Here is a 17,449-nt window from a genome sequence, read left to right on the forward strand (position 1 = left end):
CACTTCAAAGGAGAAAAAAAGGAAGCCGATCTACAGCCGATCTTCGGCTGGGGTGAATTTGCGCGTGCACAGCACTGCAAACAACTGTCAAGGGACAAGGAAGTTGACAGCTGGCTACAACTCGAAAGCGGTGAGTTTGTAATTCTTTTGAGAACTAACAGCTTGGTGCTTTGTAACTACATTGTCTAAAAGTTAACTATGTCTCGGATGGTCATGTATATTAACACACTCAGCCGGCTACTTAGAAACACTTAGACAAGGAGGCAACGTTGAGGGTATCTGAATGCCTGAACGCGTGCCAGGGAACCTACGATTGTAACAGACACCTCAAATGACAGATTCCAAGTTAATTGAATGATAAATAGAGTAAAATATTTTAAAAGATGGACGTGGTATCTTGGCATTAATATTCAGGTATTAGGTTATGTTCGTAAAATGTCAGCTGCAGTGTCATTTAGCCACTTGAATATGTCCAGGTCCTCCCCTCTTAGGAGCCTTCACTAGACATTGATGACAATCTAAGATTAGAAAACGAAGGATTTCATTTTCTAAAGGTTTGCAGTAATTCAAGTAGGAGTAATTCAACTGGGCACATTAGACAGACGTGTCAAAGTTAAGAATAAAGAGTTACTCTTACTGGGGAAACATTTCAGTGTGACAACACCATCTGCCTAGGCTAAGACTGCAGTATAGCTTGACACAGCCTTCACATCTGTTAATGGTCTTTGTTTACAATGACATTATTGCACATCCGTGCTCATTTGAAAGTAACAGACAGTATTAGAATGTATATTGAGCTGTCTGAGTGAACCGCATCCAGTGGAGAGTGACGCAGAGCTGCCTGACTGACTGCCTGACTGGCTGGCTGGCTGGCAGGCAGACACACCCAGACACACAGACAGGGGGCTCTGATTAATGTGGATGACCAGGTCGACTTTCACAGTCAGCTTTATCAACCACAACTACACAGTAATCTTGAAAGTCCTATTCAAGTTCCCAAAACCTTTCTCACTATCAATAGTAAACATCAGCAGGTAATCTGTGGATGTTCAAATGTGACAAGCCCCTTCTGATGGATTCTGTACTGAAGTGTCTTCTTCTGGAATAACTTCTGTGCTGGATTGGCCAGACTAATTGGCAGGAAAATAGGAGTTTTGTAGAACCCTTTGTTGTTCAGTCTTTGCTCAGACCTACTGTTGTGAAATAACATTAGAGGTGCGTCTTATCTTTTATGAGGTTATTCTGTGCTCCTGGGGCCCCGTTTAAAGGCATATCTACATTTATGTTATTGTCCTCGGGTTTCTTAGATATAATCATTAACCGTTTTGTTAATGATTTGGCATCGGAGGTACCTCAGTCAACGACCTGCTTGTCTGTTCCGTCTCAGTATTTATGAATGGCAGGTATGACAACACAATGATTCTTCAATCACAGCTCCTCTTCCAAAACACCTGTAGGTCTGCAGTCACTATCAACCAGTAAGTGGTTGAATGCTGTCTTTTTTCCCTTCTGTTGTCAACCTCTTTCATTCCCCTCACTAAATAAACCTTTGAGTTATGATCTAGCTTCTCTGTTTGCACAGCCTATCATCACAGTTGTTTGTGTCATTTGTTGGTCTTATCAATGCTAGCAAAAAGTGATAGCGAATGTCTTTGTGTGAGCTAATGACCTTCTTTCCGTTCATTTATGGATATGGAAGGGCACCAACTGTAAACTGTCTCAAAGGTTAAAAGCCTTTGATGGGGTTGGACAGTCAGTCCCAGGGGGTGACTCACAGGCGGTCGATGGCAGAGGGAGATGGTAGCACTGTTTTTAATCTGCTTCCCGTTTTATTTATAGGAGTCAAAGGAAGTGACTGCATGAAGGGATGGAAAGAATTCAATCTGAAGGCTGACATAAAGAAAATGATGTGATTTGGTAGAATGGAAGTCTGGGAAGAGGGGTGATTTTAAGCTTGCTGTTGAATGACCCAACCCTAGATTGTTTCAGAGGATTCAAGAAACAGAATGCCAAAGATAGTTTAATGGGTTAGCATTCTATTCATTCTATCTAGCGTATGTGTTGCCATTTCCCATGTGACCATAAACGGTAAAAGAAACGGGTGACAGTTATTGGGCTAGAAACCTTGCTATTATCTAGTACCAATAGCACAGCGGCCCATAATAATTCTATGGACACCTCTTAGCCCACTTCCTCTTCACTTTTGTAGCTACTTATTTACGAGTTTGTTCCTCTCTCTTAGTGTTTCCTGACCTGAGGTGAGTGAGATGGGCTTCCTCTTGGTTTAGTGCCGCCTGTCAACGCCCCAGAGGCGAATGATGATGAGTTATCTTTTGAGGAACTTGGGGGGTTTTGGCACCCGACACCCAATCTTCTCAACCCCCTCTTACAAGCCCTCTAGCCTCCTCTCCCTGGCTCATTTCCCTCTATGACCACATACGAGGGCAAAAACTATTCTGGGGGTCTGGGTTACGCTTGGGCACACACAAGGTCAAAATAAGAAATGCCTTGGCAGAAGTGTACTACAAAAAGTAAGCTGCTCAATCTGTTATATTTTCTCTCCAGGTTTCTGGTAGCCTATTTCAATGTTTCTTTTGATGCGTTCTGACAATAAGAAGTAATCTTGGCCTTCAGACGGTAGCTTGTTGAAGTGTTGGCTTGTTGTTTGAGGTGGCATGGTGTAGCTATTCTTTTTTAGGAGTTAGCTGTTTTAGTGAGCATGTAAATGCTAGAAATTTGAGGGTGTGTGAGAAATTGAGATAGTTGCCAGCTTAATTGCTTGGTTTCATGTTGTTATATTGTTTTTTTAATAGTCTATCACTGTATTGATTCACATTGAGTCTTATATTGCGGTCTGGTGGGAATGTCACCTTGTAACAGTGTTCACCATTTCGTGAGTGGACCAGGAAGGAAGCAGGCCAGACCATATGACACAAACAGGCCTTTTGAAATCCTCAGGTTGCTTTTTCTGTGAACCAGCTTTGTGTTGTGTTTTGTGATCACAATAAAACAATATCTCTCTGACTTAGATACCTCACAGATATACATTGAGCAGATTAGGCTAAATCCATGTAATTGTCTGGTGTCAGTTGACTGATTACTATATACATCCAAAAACCTCAATTAATGCCACACTGTTGGTGGAGGGAAAAACTTTCTTCCACAAGGGACAAGTTTTGGCAGGCTTGGGTTATGGATGCGTAATGCTGTTCTCATTTAGTTTTTATTTCATACACCACTTTCTTTGCTGGTATGCAGGTTGAAATATGTTGGCCAAGTGCTGCTTGTGTAAGTGTTACCTAACCATGTTTTTAGTTTCTGTTTGGCTCCTTCCTATGCAAATCAAAGCTATAGGACCAGTTATTGTTGGACTGAACTATAATTGTCTGTTCAGTAGAAAACAATTATATTGACTGCCCTTTCATTACACTAAAACCTTCAACTTAACATTTTGATATGGGGTGATTTGCGCTGTAGGTCAAGGCAATCGATTTTAAGGAGCACTTATCACTCTCAACTTAGGGTAAGATGACATTACATCTTCCTGGAAGCACAAAAGGAAGACAGTGTTGCTCCTCAGGCTACAGTATGTAGCCATGGCAACCCCTAACAGTGGCCTGGCACTCAGGCCAGTTGAATTAAGCTGAATCAGTGGGTGCATGGAGAGACAGTGTCATAAGGCGGCCTGCAGACTTTCACACAGGAACCAGGCCAAGACGGAACTGTTTATGAGGCTTTGGATTTTGTTGTTGTCCTCGACTCCTATCACAAGGTCTGTGTTTTAAGCCGGGGGAATATTTCTCGAAGCAAGGTAGACATGAATGTGCTTTGAAAAATGTATTTTGTTGTCAAAGAATGAAAGATGGAAAAATAACCCCCCCCCCTTCTCTCTCATTCTTTCTGTTTTAATAGGTTGGGACTAGAGCAAAGAGCGTGAGAGTCCATTGAAGACTTTGTTTTAACCCGGGGGCCAGATCAGTACTGCTCTAGAGATTGAGACTTTGTTCTTAATGTTGGGGGTGCTCTCCTTCACCCTCAGTGTATACCCATCATCTAACCCAAACGTTCTCTATCTCACCCCTGTGAAGACAACACTCCCATCTACCTTCTAGAACATTGTGCTACCTTATCCCTCGTATCAGCAACTTTTACCTCATTCGTCACCCCACCTTTCCTCCCCGCTTGCGCTACGCTTCACTCCATATCAGTCTTCATCATCGTTCTAGCAAGTGTCTGCCCTGCCTCAAGTCTGAGACAGTGAGGTTGTACATAGATCCTTCGCCACTGTCCTCCTCTTACCCACAACCCCCTGCTGTGGGCACCAACCGGACTGGACTGCCATGAGGAACTACCGGAGCCTCCATGACATCCTGTCTCTGTGATGTCAGAGGCTAGCAACCAGGACCAGGCAGACGGACTTCCCAGGTTTGTGATTGGCAGTGAGGATGAGGACCACACAGGTCCCAAGGACGGACACATGAAGAATGAGGGAGACTTGTTCAGGGGAGTGGAGGAGGAGGAAGAGGAGCTGGAGGAGGAAGAGGAGGATGATTCGGTGAGTAAGGAATTATAAGCTGCAAAGACAACTACTACTGACGGTATTTAGTTGAACCCTTCAGGGAGTGATTATGTTGCACTGATGTAAATGAAAGTGTTTTGGAGGGATGACAGATGAAAAGATGACAAGGGAAGAAGGAAGACTGGTGAGCTAAAGGTATTATCCCTACAGAGGGGATGGATGCAAGGAATAAAGGATGTAATATTGTTTGGTGGGCTGGTGAGAATAGAAAAGGGGGAAGAGCAGAAAAATGTATTTGGAAGGATGAGAGCCAGATGGACATCAAGGGATAGAGGTAAAGATAGAAAGGAAGGTAGTGAGGGATATATTAAGTAAACAGTATAGGAAGACATGTGGTTTCTGTGCCTATAAAAGGCTGCCATTGTTTAATGTCCTCTCTCTCCTCAGTTGGTGAGAACAAGTTTGTTTGTGTACAACTGGATGGAAGTAGTGCACTATGTTGAGGTCATGTCTCTCTCTCTCTCTCTCTGCCCGCTCAGCCATCAGAGAGGCAGATTGTGGTGGGTATCTGCTCCATGATGAAGAAGTCCAACTCCAAGCCCATGACCCAGATCCTGGAGAGGCTGTGCAAATTTGAGTACATCACGGTGGTCATCTTCCCAGAGGAGGTCATTCTCAACGAGCCCGTGGACAACTGGCCCCTATGCGACTGCCTCATCTCCTTCCACTCCAAAGGTACTCATGAACGTACGTATGGGCACCCACGACATACATTCACAGTGTAGTGTCAAAAAAGCCACGGAGAATGCACACACAGCCATTCACTCACAGTAATGCTGAGTCATGTAACGTGTCTTTTTGTGTACATGGTGTTTCATGCGTGACAATCTGTTATCAAAAATACACATGTACAGGAACATGGACATTTGTATGTACAGTGGTATGGGATTTTTCTGAATGTGTTTCTCCCCCCCCCCCCCCTCATGTGTGTATGAATGTGTATATGGGGGTCGTTTTTATAGGTTTCCCATTGGACAAGGCTGTGGAGTATGCCAAACTCAGAAATCCACTACTCATCAATGATCTCAACATGCAATACTTCATTCAGGATAGGTAAGAGTATTGAAGTCTCTCTCTTTCTCTCAGACTTTCTAATTCTCTTTCTCACTTCAATTACCACACACGCACCTGAAAATCTCCTTGTTTCTTCCTCAGGAGGGAGGTATACAGGATCTTGCAAGAGGAAGGCATTGACCTACCTCGGTACGCTGTGTTGAACCGTGACCCAGACAGACCAGAAGGTGAGGCTTGTTTCCTGTACATTAACCAACCATAGTTTCTTCTGAGAAACCCCCATCCCATACTCCCTATTTTGTCTGTAATGGGCCGTTCCATGTGTCTTTCTGGCAGAGTGTAGCTTGGTAGAGGGGGAGGACCATGTAGAGGTGAATGGGGAGGTGTTTCCCAAGCCGTTTGTGGAAAAACCTGTTTGCGCCGAAGACCACAACGTCTACATCTACTACCCCACCTCCGCTGGAGGAGGAAGCCAGAGGCTCTTCAGAAAGGTATAGAAGGGCTTCACGAAGGATGCGGGCACAACTGTCATTTTGGGGATAGCTCTGTGATGGAGCATTTGACTGCAGTTGAAGAGGTCTCAGGTTCGCTGAGACTCCCCTGCTGTACGTTCTTTTTGATAAGTGTCTGCTAAATAAAGTCATCATCATTATTATGTAGCAATGTCATTTATTATTATTGGGCTTAATGGATGCAGGCTCTACTGTCACATGTACTGGAACCTGGCCTATTTATTCTCCCACCCAGTAGATGGATAGACTAATGGAGTTTATCTGGTTCCTGGCCTTCTCTTCTCCAGATAGGGAGTCGTAGCAGTGTGTACTCCCCAGAGAGCAGCGTACGAAAGACTGGCTCTTACATCTACGAGGAGTTCATGCCCACGGATGGAACGGATGTCAAGGTACCTGCTCTTAACCTTTGTGTGTGTGTGTGTGTGTGTGTGTATGTGCGTAGAACCGTTTTACACTATGCAGTCTCTGTCGTTTTGGTCTGGTGAAAGGTAAGTGTTGTATATACAACATGTTCATGGAACTACTGTATGTGGGTGTGTCTGCCACTTCATGGAGTATTGCTTGTTTGTTTGCATGGTACGAGGTAAAAAACATGGGAACTAATTTGTCCCAAATATACTTGCATTTGAATACCTCAACATTGACTTTGTACAGTAGGTAATGTTGCTGTTGCCGGACTGTGTGCATGGTTGCAGGTGTACACCGTGGGACCAGACTACGCCCACGCTGAGGCCCGGAAGTCCCCCGCCCTGGACGGAAAGGTGGAGAGGGACAGCGAGGGGAAGGAGATCCGCTACCCGGTCATGCTCACGGCCATGGAGAAACTGGTGGCCCGCAAAGTCTGCTTGGCCTTTAAGGTGAGACTTGCCCACTGGTTATTATTTTGGAAGGGTAGGTTCGAACGCTTGACAGCATATCATATTTTTTATATCGACAGGTCGCAGTCGGTTGGAGGATCACCTCTGTTCTGTCTGTTGTTGTAGATAAAAGCACCTTCCATATGAATAGATTATTCATTATTATATACCTGACTTATTATATACCTGACATCCAATTAAAGTGAGGGATACTCATGTAGGTCCTTGAAGTGTGCCTGTTTCATTACTCCCAACTGGGTTCCAAGTTTGTTTCTCTTTCTTCCCCCATGCCTTTGTGAAAGAACTGAGCAGGGGGGGGGGGGATTTCGCTCACGATGCACCCCATTTCCTCAGCTGAAAAGAAGGACAAAGTACCTTGACCAATATTCAATTGCCTTTTGTTGTATATATAATTTTGTTGTAAGTTTTGTACCCATTTTCTCCCTCCAGCAAACTGTGTGTGGTTTCGACCTTCTAAGAGCGAATGGCCATTCCTTCGTCTGTGACGTCAACGGCTTCAGCTTTGTAAAGAACTCCATGAAGTACTATGACGACTGTGCCAAGGTTTTGGGGTAAGAGAAACCTTATTTGACCTGACACAACACTTAGTTTAACTTTGGACTGACTTTGTATCTGTATAACTGTATTCTGCAAGGCACATTTTTGAATCTTGCATGTTTGATTTTGATTTATTAATCTTTTGTCAGCCTCCAAAGGGGTGGTAGTAATTCCCTCCAACCTGGGGTGACCAGTCGTGTCATGGTTACATTTCACTTATCCTCTCATTTAAAGTTCTAGTGTCTAGGCAGGGTAACCAAAACAAGTGGAAACTACAATTCCAAACTGGCCAAGTGGCAGCACGGATTCTTAACACTAGTCTCCCCCACAGGAACATGGTGATGAGGGAGCTTGCTCCTCAGTTCCACATCCCCTGGTCCATCCCCATGGAGGCTGAGGACATCCCCATCGTCCCCACCACCTCAGGAACCATGTAAGGATCTGCCCTGGAGACTGAAATGACATGTTATTCATCAGAGCTCTTACAGTATGTTTACGGCCCTCTGATCATTCATGAAGTTCCCTTTAATGATGAGTGTAAGTCATTTGGGTGCCCCTTTTAAGCCAGCTGGCCCTTATCATGTGATGAAGTGAGAGGATGTTGATCAAGGATCGGGTGTCTGCCTGGACTCATCCCTCATCATTTTCCTTGCAGGATGGAGTTGCGCTGTGTCATCGCAATCATCCGCCACGGGGACCGCACCCCCAAACAGAAGATGAAGATGGAAGTCAGACACCCACTGTTAGTATTGTTGTACTTTAATTAAGTAGTTGAGACGTTCTTGCTGCACTGTAGTATTGTTCTTTTGCCATGTCTGGTAGCTGAGATGTGGTTATTTTGTGTGTCTAGTTAGTAAATACACACCATTCCTTGACTGTGATCATTGAAATACTTTTAGAACTAGGGCTGCAACTAGCAATTATTTTAATAATCGATTAATCTGTCGATTATTTTTTCGATTAATCTGGAAAAAAAATGGTCTCAAGCCTTCGGCGAGCATAACCATTGTTCTCTCCCATACATGTATATTTATTATTATTAATTTCCCAACCCTAAGGATCCTGCTAAGCTGTGCTCCATTTTGCTCCTAGATTCAGACCTAGCCCCGGTGAATTGTAGAGCTAGCTAACTAGTACACTTCTGTTGTGTGGGAATCGCAGCAGCTAACAATGCGAAGGGCGTTCAAAAATACGCCCCAATAATTGAACCTTCTCTAGAAAGTTAAATGCTCCCACACCTTGGATGACTTATGTTGTGCTGATTCCTCTGCCTCCGGCATGTGTTTCAAAACAACGTTACGGGTCTCTCCGATGGTCTTTCCTCTACCTCCGCTCTGCTCTGCTTTGCTCCGCACTCAACACAACTTTATTAATTTTTTATACTCAAACATCTTTGCGACTTATTGAGTCGTGCGACAAAACGAATCGATAATGAAATTCGTTGCCAACTCTTTTAATAATCAAATTTGAACGATTTGTTGTTGCAGCCCTAGTTATAACTATGCACTTCTAATTCCAAATCTTCTGCTATAATTTCTACATAATCTACTAATTGTGTGTTGTGTTGAATAATAGCATTGCTAAATGAATAACATGTAATTGGTCTCTTTAGCCTTCTCCCCACACATTCCTCCACCTAAATATTCTCTAACCCCATTACACCCACACACCTGACCTGCAGTATTGAAGTGACAGGTTTGTTGTGTCTGTAGGTTTTTTGAGTTGTTTGAGAAGTACGGACGCTACAAGTCTGGGAAACTCAAGCTGAAGAAGCCCAAACAGCTGCAGGTCAGTCAACTACTATAGGCATATTGTAGCCATACTGGATCATACCCGTATGAGTGTTTTTATTTGTTGTGGGTAAACTGTATCATGTGTGTGTCTATAGGAAGTGCTGGACATAGCCCGTCTGCTGTTAGCCGAGCTAGGCCAGCATACCGACTGTGAGATAGAGGAGAAGAAATCCAAACTGGAACAACTCAAGACCGTCCTAGAAATGTGAGTGAGCTGTTTACGACCTTATCCTGGCCGGCCGTGCACAAAAATGATCACCATCCCAGAAAGGTCTTTGCACACTCAAGTCGTACACGTCAGTGCATCCACATTTACATGCTTGAAAGTGCATGCACAAAGATACAGAAGCACATTTTCATGCCTGTGTCACATGGAGAAAGCACATAGCTGACACGCTCTTTTCGAACACTTCCATTTTGTTGTTCTTCATCTCACCCATTCATAGCTAATCATCTGCTCTGTCTGCAATGCTTGTAGAGGAGATGCTCTAGCTGCGATGTCAATGCTGTCTTTTGCTTGATATCCTACACACGGCAATCAATGTTCTAGACTCACTAAACAAGACTCCTCATAACTTTAGTTCCTTTTTTCACTTTTGGAACATTCCCTCCCTCCTGTAGTCTCTAACTCTTTTCTCCCTTATCTTTCCTTTCCCCCTGTTTCTCTCTTCCCCTCTTCCTTCTCTCCAAAGGGAATCCAGCTTGAATGACACTCAGTACGCACCCCTTTACATCCTCCGTCTCTTTAAAGGGCGAGGTTCCTCCTTGCTGTCAGCCCTCGCTGTAACCACCTTTAACCTCCATTCACAATCACACAACTGACTGTACTGACCGCCTAGCCACAGTTTTAACAAAGAACCACTATGCGCAATCGTCACTACAAGTCTGGTGTGTGTGTGTGTGTGTGTTGGTATGTTTAATGCTATGCTGCCATGGGACTTGCATGTCACCCTTTTAAATGCCCCTTTCCACCTGTCTTTGACATCCTACCTTATGTTCTTTCCTTATCTCCCCCCTCCCTCCCCCAGCCTCTCTATGTATCCCAAGCTCAACAGACCACATTCACTATCATATTATCCACAGGTATCAGGTGGATATTGATGGAATTTGATCATTATTAACCATGTGCGATTCAGCAACCATAAGCACGGTTAATAACATGGTTACCCGCACATCTGACACCTAGTCGGTGTGTGTTGGACATGGTCCAGCAGCCTTCTTCATATGCATTTGATCTATTTTTAATTGGCAGCACATGAAAAGTCTATAAGGGATCAGTGGGGAAAACACTGATCGTATATCTTGCATCAAACCCCTTAATTTTCCAGAGTGCCATCAACATATCCACTCCAGTTGGTGTCCGACTAAATGTCTGTTTCAGCGACGCTTAATCTGTTTCCCCCCTGGGGAAACTATGATGTCATTAGCTGTGTGCGTAGGGCAAGTTGTAGCGTTAACGGACAGCCTATTGTGAGCACGGTATTTAGCTAACTGGAGGCCATTGAACCGACCCCATCTACAGTGGTGGGGTCCCGAGTCCGACGGTGTCAACTTTCTAGCCAAAAGCCTGTCAGATGCCAAAGGACAGGCTCTGGAATGGCATACAGAGGAGTAGCACACAGTGGGTCTGACTGAGAACATGCATGCATACACATTTAGAAAAACATGGAAGCTCGCGTGGCATAGCGACTGAGCACCTGTTAACATTTTAGCTGGTTGGTTGATATGGAGTCTGAGGTGTGTCATGGTCAACAGCAGTGGGGTCATTTCTCTTTCATGTCACTCAGTCATTTCAACAGTTGGAAAGTGTTACTTTTTGCTTTTGACTGACTTGATATTAAATTGACCCCAACTGGCTCAACAAAATGTCAATGTATAGCACTGTATGGGTTTGGCTAAATTATTAGACCTTTGCCCTGTCTATCTTCTCCCCATTGTCTCTTTCTGTGTGTGTGTGTTTGCGTGCGTGCGCAAATATGTATGTATGTATGTGTGTGTGTGTTATGCATACGCCAGGTATGGCCATTTCTCAGGTATTAACAGGAAGGTGCAGCTAACACACCTGCCTAATGGACAGCCTAAAGCCTCCAGTGAGGAAGAAGGTAGGAATACTGAGTCAGGGTGGTGTTTGTGTGTATGCGCACATTATGCATTTGACGAGGTAAAACGGATGAAGGACCAGACATAAAAGAAAATGACCCTGTTACCAATAAAAATCCAGGCACTGGGATTGCAAATATACATTTTTGTTGTATGGGCTGAGACGAACAATACCCCAACACTGCTTGTACCTTGTGAACTTGTGTGCACACCAGACTCTCAGAGAGAAGGTCCGTCTCTGCTGCTGGTGCTGAAGTGGGGTGGTGAGCTCACCCCTGCAGGCCGGGTCCAGGCTGAGGAGCTGGGAAGGGCCTTCCGCTGCATGTACCCTGGAGGACAAGGTAGTCTACCCGCACACAACACACACACTCACATTATCTCTCACTCTCTTCACACCACAGCATTGTAGCGCTCTTCTTAGAAGCACACTGTACATGTATAACATGCCATATATTACACAATTATATTGACACAGCGCAGCTCCATCCTGCAAGCAAAATGATGAGGGATGAGTCCAGGCAGACACCCGATCCTTGATCATCATCCTCTCACTTCATCACTTGATAAGGGCCAGCTGGCTTAAAAGGGGCACCAGATGACTTACACTCATCATTAAAGGGAACTTCATGAATGATCAGAGGGCAGTTAACATATACAGTTACAATGCATGTACAAAACATGCATTTTCCACAAATTGGAAAGCAGACCAAACTGCAAGCTTGTGTTTTATTTGCTTTGTCAGATGGGTCTGGCTACCCTCCCATTCAAACTGATACCCACCCGGCCTGTATAGTGCAGGGCCAATCACCTCCATTCATCTGATATGGGCAGGTTTATTAATGACTGTATAGAGGAGTGCCCTTGAGGCCTTTTTGATGTCACTCTAATTGGTTGTATCTATCCAATTGCGTCCAGAGGCATTTTGGTCTGCCCCTGATAACGTCCACTGGAAATGTAAAATGAACTGAGAGGTTTCAGACAAATACGTTTGAGAATTGGTCTTGCAGGCTATAGCCTGCTAGCTCCAAGTTACCACTACTGAAATGAAAGAAACGTTAGTCATCAGTCAGCAGTTTGGTGTTGACATACTGAACATTCATGGAGGGCACGCCTGCTATTGTTTATGGGGTTTTCACCCTGTGATTCCGCCTACTGTACCAACTGAATGTCGGACACATTGACAGCATTCTCAACATGCAACCCGCAGACTGTTTTGTTTCAGGGTTTAAGTCCCATATTTTCAAGTTATCTCAATCTACTAATCATCCAACTCTTTGATTAGTTACTTGAAAGGGTTTACACTCTTGACATTGATGTATACTGTACACACTGCACTGTAAACATTATCATTGATCCTAATCTATAGTGTAGCTAACAACATTGACTGCATTGTGCTTTTCTGCTGCATGGGTGGAAATGTGGGCATAAACATGGCAGTTGTTTATGCAGTTTATGCAGAAGAATTTGTTGGAGCACACAGCTTTCACTGGAATATATCTCTACGTATGTTGGAGCACACAGCTTTCACTGGAATATATCTCTACGTATGTTGGAGCACACAGCTTTCACTGGAATATATCTCTACGTATGTTGGAGCACACAGCTTTCACTGGAATATATCTCTACGTATGTTGGAGCACACAGCTTTCACTGGAATATATCTCTACGTATGTTGGAGCACACAGCTTTCACTGGAATATATCTCTACGTATGTTGGAGCACACAGCTTTCACTGGAATATATCTCTACGTATATTCATGTTTATGACTGCTCTCTAAATTCCCCTCTGTTCTATTCTTCTGTCTTACAAATGCATGACGCTGTCCTTCAAGCCCAGAAAACAAGAGAAAGCCCAACTTAATATTTAGTACAGCCAAACAAATAAGAAAACATGCCACTGTTCCTCTCCCTTTTGCCACGTCATTTACAGGAGTTTCACAGTACGATACCCAAAGTAAGAGGTCTTCTGTTAACTGCTGTTCTTTTCTCACCTCTGGCACTGTAAACTCCTAGCTGGTGGCCACAGGTCCCTTGGCTGCGTGTCCCCAATTGGTAAGAGAAGGGCTTGGACTGTGCACTCTTCGTACTGCTGCCAATCTTCTGCCACGTTTTCACCCTTCATTTCATCAACTAACCTTCTTCTTTCCATCTCCTTTCATCTCGCGAGCGGTCCGGCATCCTCTGTGGTGGAGTTTTTGTGTGAGCCGTGTGGTGGGCGCCTGGTCCTCTGAGGTGACTCAGCGATTTTGAAGCTGTTCATTTTATACGGATCATCTCTCACTAACTCTACTGGCAAAATCCTTTGACTGTGCGTCCTCTGAGCCTTCCGTCCGACTACTAGTGTTGAATGCATGAGTAAGATTATGGTGTTTGTAGTCCATGGCCTTCTTTTTACTCCAAAGACTCCCAAGAATTCTTATGAACCACATTCCATTTTTCTCCCCAGTATTACACGTGACATAACGTATTTTTTTTGCAGGTGAACTGACTTCCAGTAATATTTTCACGTTTTTTCCACTCCTCTCATTTGACAACCTAGAAATCCTTTCTCATTCTTGATACACTATATTGCCAAAAGTATTCGCTCGTTTGCCTTCACACACATGAACGTGAGTGACATCCCATTCTTAAACCATGGGATTTAATATGATGTCGGCCCACCCTCTGCAGCTATAATAGCTTCAACTCGTCTAGGAAAGCTTTCCACAAGGTTTAGAAGTGTGTTTATGAGAATTTTGGACCTTTCTTCCAGAAGTGCATTTGTGAGGTCGGACAGATGTTGGACGAGAAGGCCTGGCTGGCAGTCTCTGCTCTAATTCATCCCAAAGGTGTTCTATCGGGTTGAGGTCAGGACTCTGTGCAGGCCAGTCAAGTTCTTCCACACCAAACTCGCTCATCCATGTTTTTATGGTCCTTGCTTTGTGCACCTGAATTCAATGATTTGGATAGCTGAGTAAATACTTTTGGCAATATAGTGTATGTGCTTCATTGAGCTTGGCTTGTTCATTGGAACCTATTGTTGTTGTCTAAAATATTCCAAAACTCTCACAATCTCAAGCCAACACTCAAAGTATTTGAAATGTATTTTAACCCAGCTCGAGTGTAAATACTGTATCCTTGTGCTTTGGGCTTCAGAAAGTGTTTTGGTCAAGAACCCATGACTGTAGGTCACAGGAAAGTAACGTTGAGGATGGATATGGATTGATGGTACAGCATTTGGATGCAGGAAAAGAAGTTCAAATCCCCCCATGATATTGCTTTAGACAAGTGTCTGCTAATTAAATACTGAATGGTATTATCATAAGGGCTAACATGTGTAACCCTTGCTTCTCCCCTGCTCGTCTCCTGTTGTCTCTGGACTGACTTGTCTGTCTTCTGTTTCTCTGCATGTAGGAGACTACGCTGGGTTTCCTGGCTGTGGTCTGCTGCGCTTACACAGCACCTACCGCCACGACCTCAAGATCTACGCTTCCGACGAGGGCCGCGTACAGATGACCGCGGCTGCATTTGCCAAGGTCTCTCTCTCCTCACCGCCTCTCTGCCTTTCTCTCTGTCTCTCTCTCTGTCTGCTTCATGTCTATACTGTACCAATGTGTGCTTGCATGCAGGGTCTGTTGGCCCTAGAAGGGGAGCTGACACCGATCCTGGTGCAGATGGTGAAGAGTGCCAACATGAACGGTCTGCTGGACAGCGACAGTGACTCCCTGACCGACTGTCAACAGAGGGTCAAAGCTCATTTGCATGAGATCATGCAGAAAGACCAGGATTTCTCCCAGGCAGACTATGAAAAGGTGTATTATAGTGTTGATCTTGTATCAGGTTTTTTGTATATTCAGCCTAAACTGTCAACAACTGACATAATCAAATACATTATAAAGTACCAGCACATCAACACTTGAACAGTACTATAGAGACTACAATACCTGTTACATGCTACCTAGTCCACTAGTCCTGCTGAAAGTGTGACTGTGCTGTTCCAGCTGGCCCCTACAGGCAGTCCATCCCTGGTCAACTCTATGAAGATCATAGAAAACCCAGTAAAGACCTGCGACAAGGTGTACGCCCTCATCCAGAGCCTCACCTCCCAGATCCGCAAAAGACTTGAAGACCCCAAGTCTGCAGGTTTGGCCTGTGCACTGCCTGACATAAAGGAACTGTAAATGCATTCACAAAATTGAACATGATATGAGCATGCTGACTTGCCTTTGATCATTCTGACAATGGTGGCTTGTAACCAGATATTTCCCTGCATGCTCTTGTAATGAGCATCTTTGGCATGGCATAAAGTGCTCATCATCTCATACAATAGCACCAACTCACACTGGATCTCACCTTCACAAAGCCCTTTAGCTAATATTAATATTGAATAAAACCTATGATTAGAAAGGGGATATATAATTGGATTATATGGGACAAGGCATCAAGTCTGTGGCAGCCAATTTTTAACACATATATCCAGACAAATTTTTGATTGTCTTGTAATCCCAAACAGCCTCAATCTTATATTCTAGGCTAACCTCTCCGTCTTCACCTTCCCCCAATGTGTGCCCCTGCCCCCCCCCCCCCCCCCCCCCCCCCCCCCCCCCCCCCCCCCCAGATCTGCAGCTGTACCACAGCGAAACCCTGGAGCTGATGCTGCAGCGCTGGTCCAAGCTGGAGAGAGATTTCCGCATGAAGAGCGGCCGCTACGACATCAGCAAGATCCCGGACATCTACGACTGTGTGAAGTACGACACGCAGCACAACTCCTCCCTGGGGCTGGAGGACACGCTGGAGCTGTTCAGACTGTCCCGCGCCCTCGCAGACATAGTCATACCACAGGTGGGAGGAGGAGACGCATGCATACACACACACACATCTGCATAAAATACACAAACACACAAGCATACACATCAACACACACACACACACACTCACACACAGGAGTGAGGAATCAGGACCTGGTGGACCTCTTTGACTGTCTCTTTTTTCCACTCTGTCTACGTCTTACTGGCTTGTATTTGTATGATTTCACGCGCAGAGCAAATACAGCAATCCACCTGAAGATCCCATCTAACTTTCCCCCCCTCCACAGTTTCCTGCGGCTGTGGTTTTGTGTTGAGTTTGTTTTGGTGGGCTTCTCTGTAGGAGTATGGCATCAACAAGCCTGAGAAGCTGGACATAGCCCAGGCCTACTGTGTGCCCTTGATGAAGAAGATCCAGCTGGACCTGCAGAGGACACACGAGGACGAGGCCGTCAACAAGCTACACCCACTGTAAGTTACATTACCACTGCACTGTACCGTGGTCACACAACCGTCATATCACTGTCTCTCCGCTGTCTGAGTGACTCCCAGTACCATTGAAGAGTCTTATTACGTGCTGTGTAGGTGTTATTCAGCTCAGGTGTAGCTTAGTGGTAGACCATTTGACTGCAAGTCACGTGATCAGGTTCAAGTCCGCCCCTGCTTCTGTATGTTGCTTTGGATGAAAGCGTATGCCAAATGGACACATTACATTATTATTCCACCGGTGTGGTAGTCAGGCTCAGTCGGTCAAAAAGGCTAAATTAAAAGATATTATAAAATAGTATAATGTACCGTAATGTTATGTTACGTAAATAACTTTTATGTGTATTGGCCGTGTGTCCGTTGGACTCCAGTGAGTGATCACCCTTTGTCTTTTACTCCTCCTGGTGGTTCAGGTACTCCCGAGGGGTCATGTCTCCGGGTCGCCACGTGCGGACCCGCCTCTACTTCACCAGCGAGAGCCATGTCCACTCCCTGCTCAGCATCTTCCGCTATGGAGGCCTTCTGGACGTACGTCTACAGGACATTAACATTGAATTCATTTGGCAGACGCTTTAATCCAAAGCGATCGTACCACACTGCTGCAGCTATGTGCTGGGCCTGCTTCAGAGCTTGAGGATGTGTTAAAGGTTAGCTCAGTGGTTAGAGCTCTTGGCTGCAGATCAAGAGGTCACAGGTTCAAATTTACCCCAGGTTCTGCACTTCGCTTTGGATAAAAGCATCCGCTAAGTGAAGGCATTGTGAATTT

The 17,449-nt window shown here is 44.7% G+C and overlaps 1 protein-coding gene across 16 annotated transcripts in view; it reads left to right on the plus strand.

Moving 5' to 3' along the window:
- The window catches only part of LOC124476293 (inositol hexakisphosphate and diphosphoinositol-pentakisphosphate kinase 1-like), a 32,125-nt gene continuing 14,676 nt past the window's right edge, over nucleotides 1-17,449 (plus strand). For 2 of the 16 annotated variants that reach the window (XM_047033336.1, XM_047033346.1), the window contains exons 1-22: nucleotides 4-130; nucleotides 3,913-4,555; nucleotides 5,059-5,266; nucleotides 5,542-5,632; nucleotides 5,735-5,820; nucleotides 5,930-6,084; nucleotides 6,393-6,494; nucleotides 6,801-6,962; nucleotides 7,413-7,534; nucleotides 7,852-7,953; nucleotides 8,176-8,262; nucleotides 9,233-9,308; nucleotides 9,409-9,518; nucleotides 11,330-11,415; nucleotides 11,629-11,754; nucleotides 13,427-13,465; nucleotides 14,807-14,928; nucleotides 15,022-15,204; nucleotides 15,394-15,535; nucleotides 16,011-16,234; nucleotides 16,541-16,668; nucleotides 17,088-17,211. In XM_047033336.1, the coding sequence (XP_046889292.1) occupies nucleotides 4,382-4,555; nucleotides 5,059-5,266; nucleotides 5,542-5,632; nucleotides 5,735-5,820; nucleotides 5,930-6,084; nucleotides 6,393-6,494; nucleotides 6,801-6,962; nucleotides 7,413-7,534; nucleotides 7,852-7,953; nucleotides 8,176-8,262; nucleotides 9,233-9,308; nucleotides 9,409-9,518; nucleotides 11,330-11,415; nucleotides 11,629-11,754; nucleotides 13,427-13,465; nucleotides 14,807-14,928; nucleotides 15,022-15,204; nucleotides 15,394-15,535; nucleotides 16,011-16,234; nucleotides 16,541-16,668; nucleotides 17,088-17,211 (2,649 nt within the window). In that variant the 5' untranslated portion in view covers nucleotides 4-130; nucleotides 3,913-4,381. Of the gene's footprint in view, nucleotides 131-2,431; nucleotides 2,532-3,912; nucleotides 4,556-5,058; nucleotides 5,267-5,541; nucleotides 5,633-5,734; nucleotides 5,821-5,929; nucleotides 6,085-6,392; nucleotides 6,495-6,800; nucleotides 6,963-7,412; nucleotides 7,535-7,851; nucleotides 7,954-8,175; nucleotides 8,263-9,232; nucleotides 9,309-9,408; nucleotides 9,519-11,329; nucleotides 11,416-11,628; nucleotides 11,755-13,426; nucleotides 13,466-14,806; nucleotides 14,929-15,021; nucleotides 15,205-15,393; nucleotides 15,536-16,010; nucleotides 16,235-16,540; nucleotides 16,669-17,087; nucleotides 17,212-17,449 lie in introns of those variants that run through there. The other 14 variants (XM_047033347.1, XM_047033351.1, XM_047033339.1 and 11 more) reach the window with 13 other exon arrangements.

The sequence above is a fragment of the Hypomesus transpacificus genome, chromosome 14 (assembly GCF_021917145.1).
Source record: "Hypomesus transpacificus isolate Combined female chromosome 14, fHypTra1, whole genome shotgun sequence".
NCBI lineage: Eukaryota > Metazoa > Chordata > Actinopteri > Osmeriformes > Osmeridae > Hypomesus > Hypomesus transpacificus.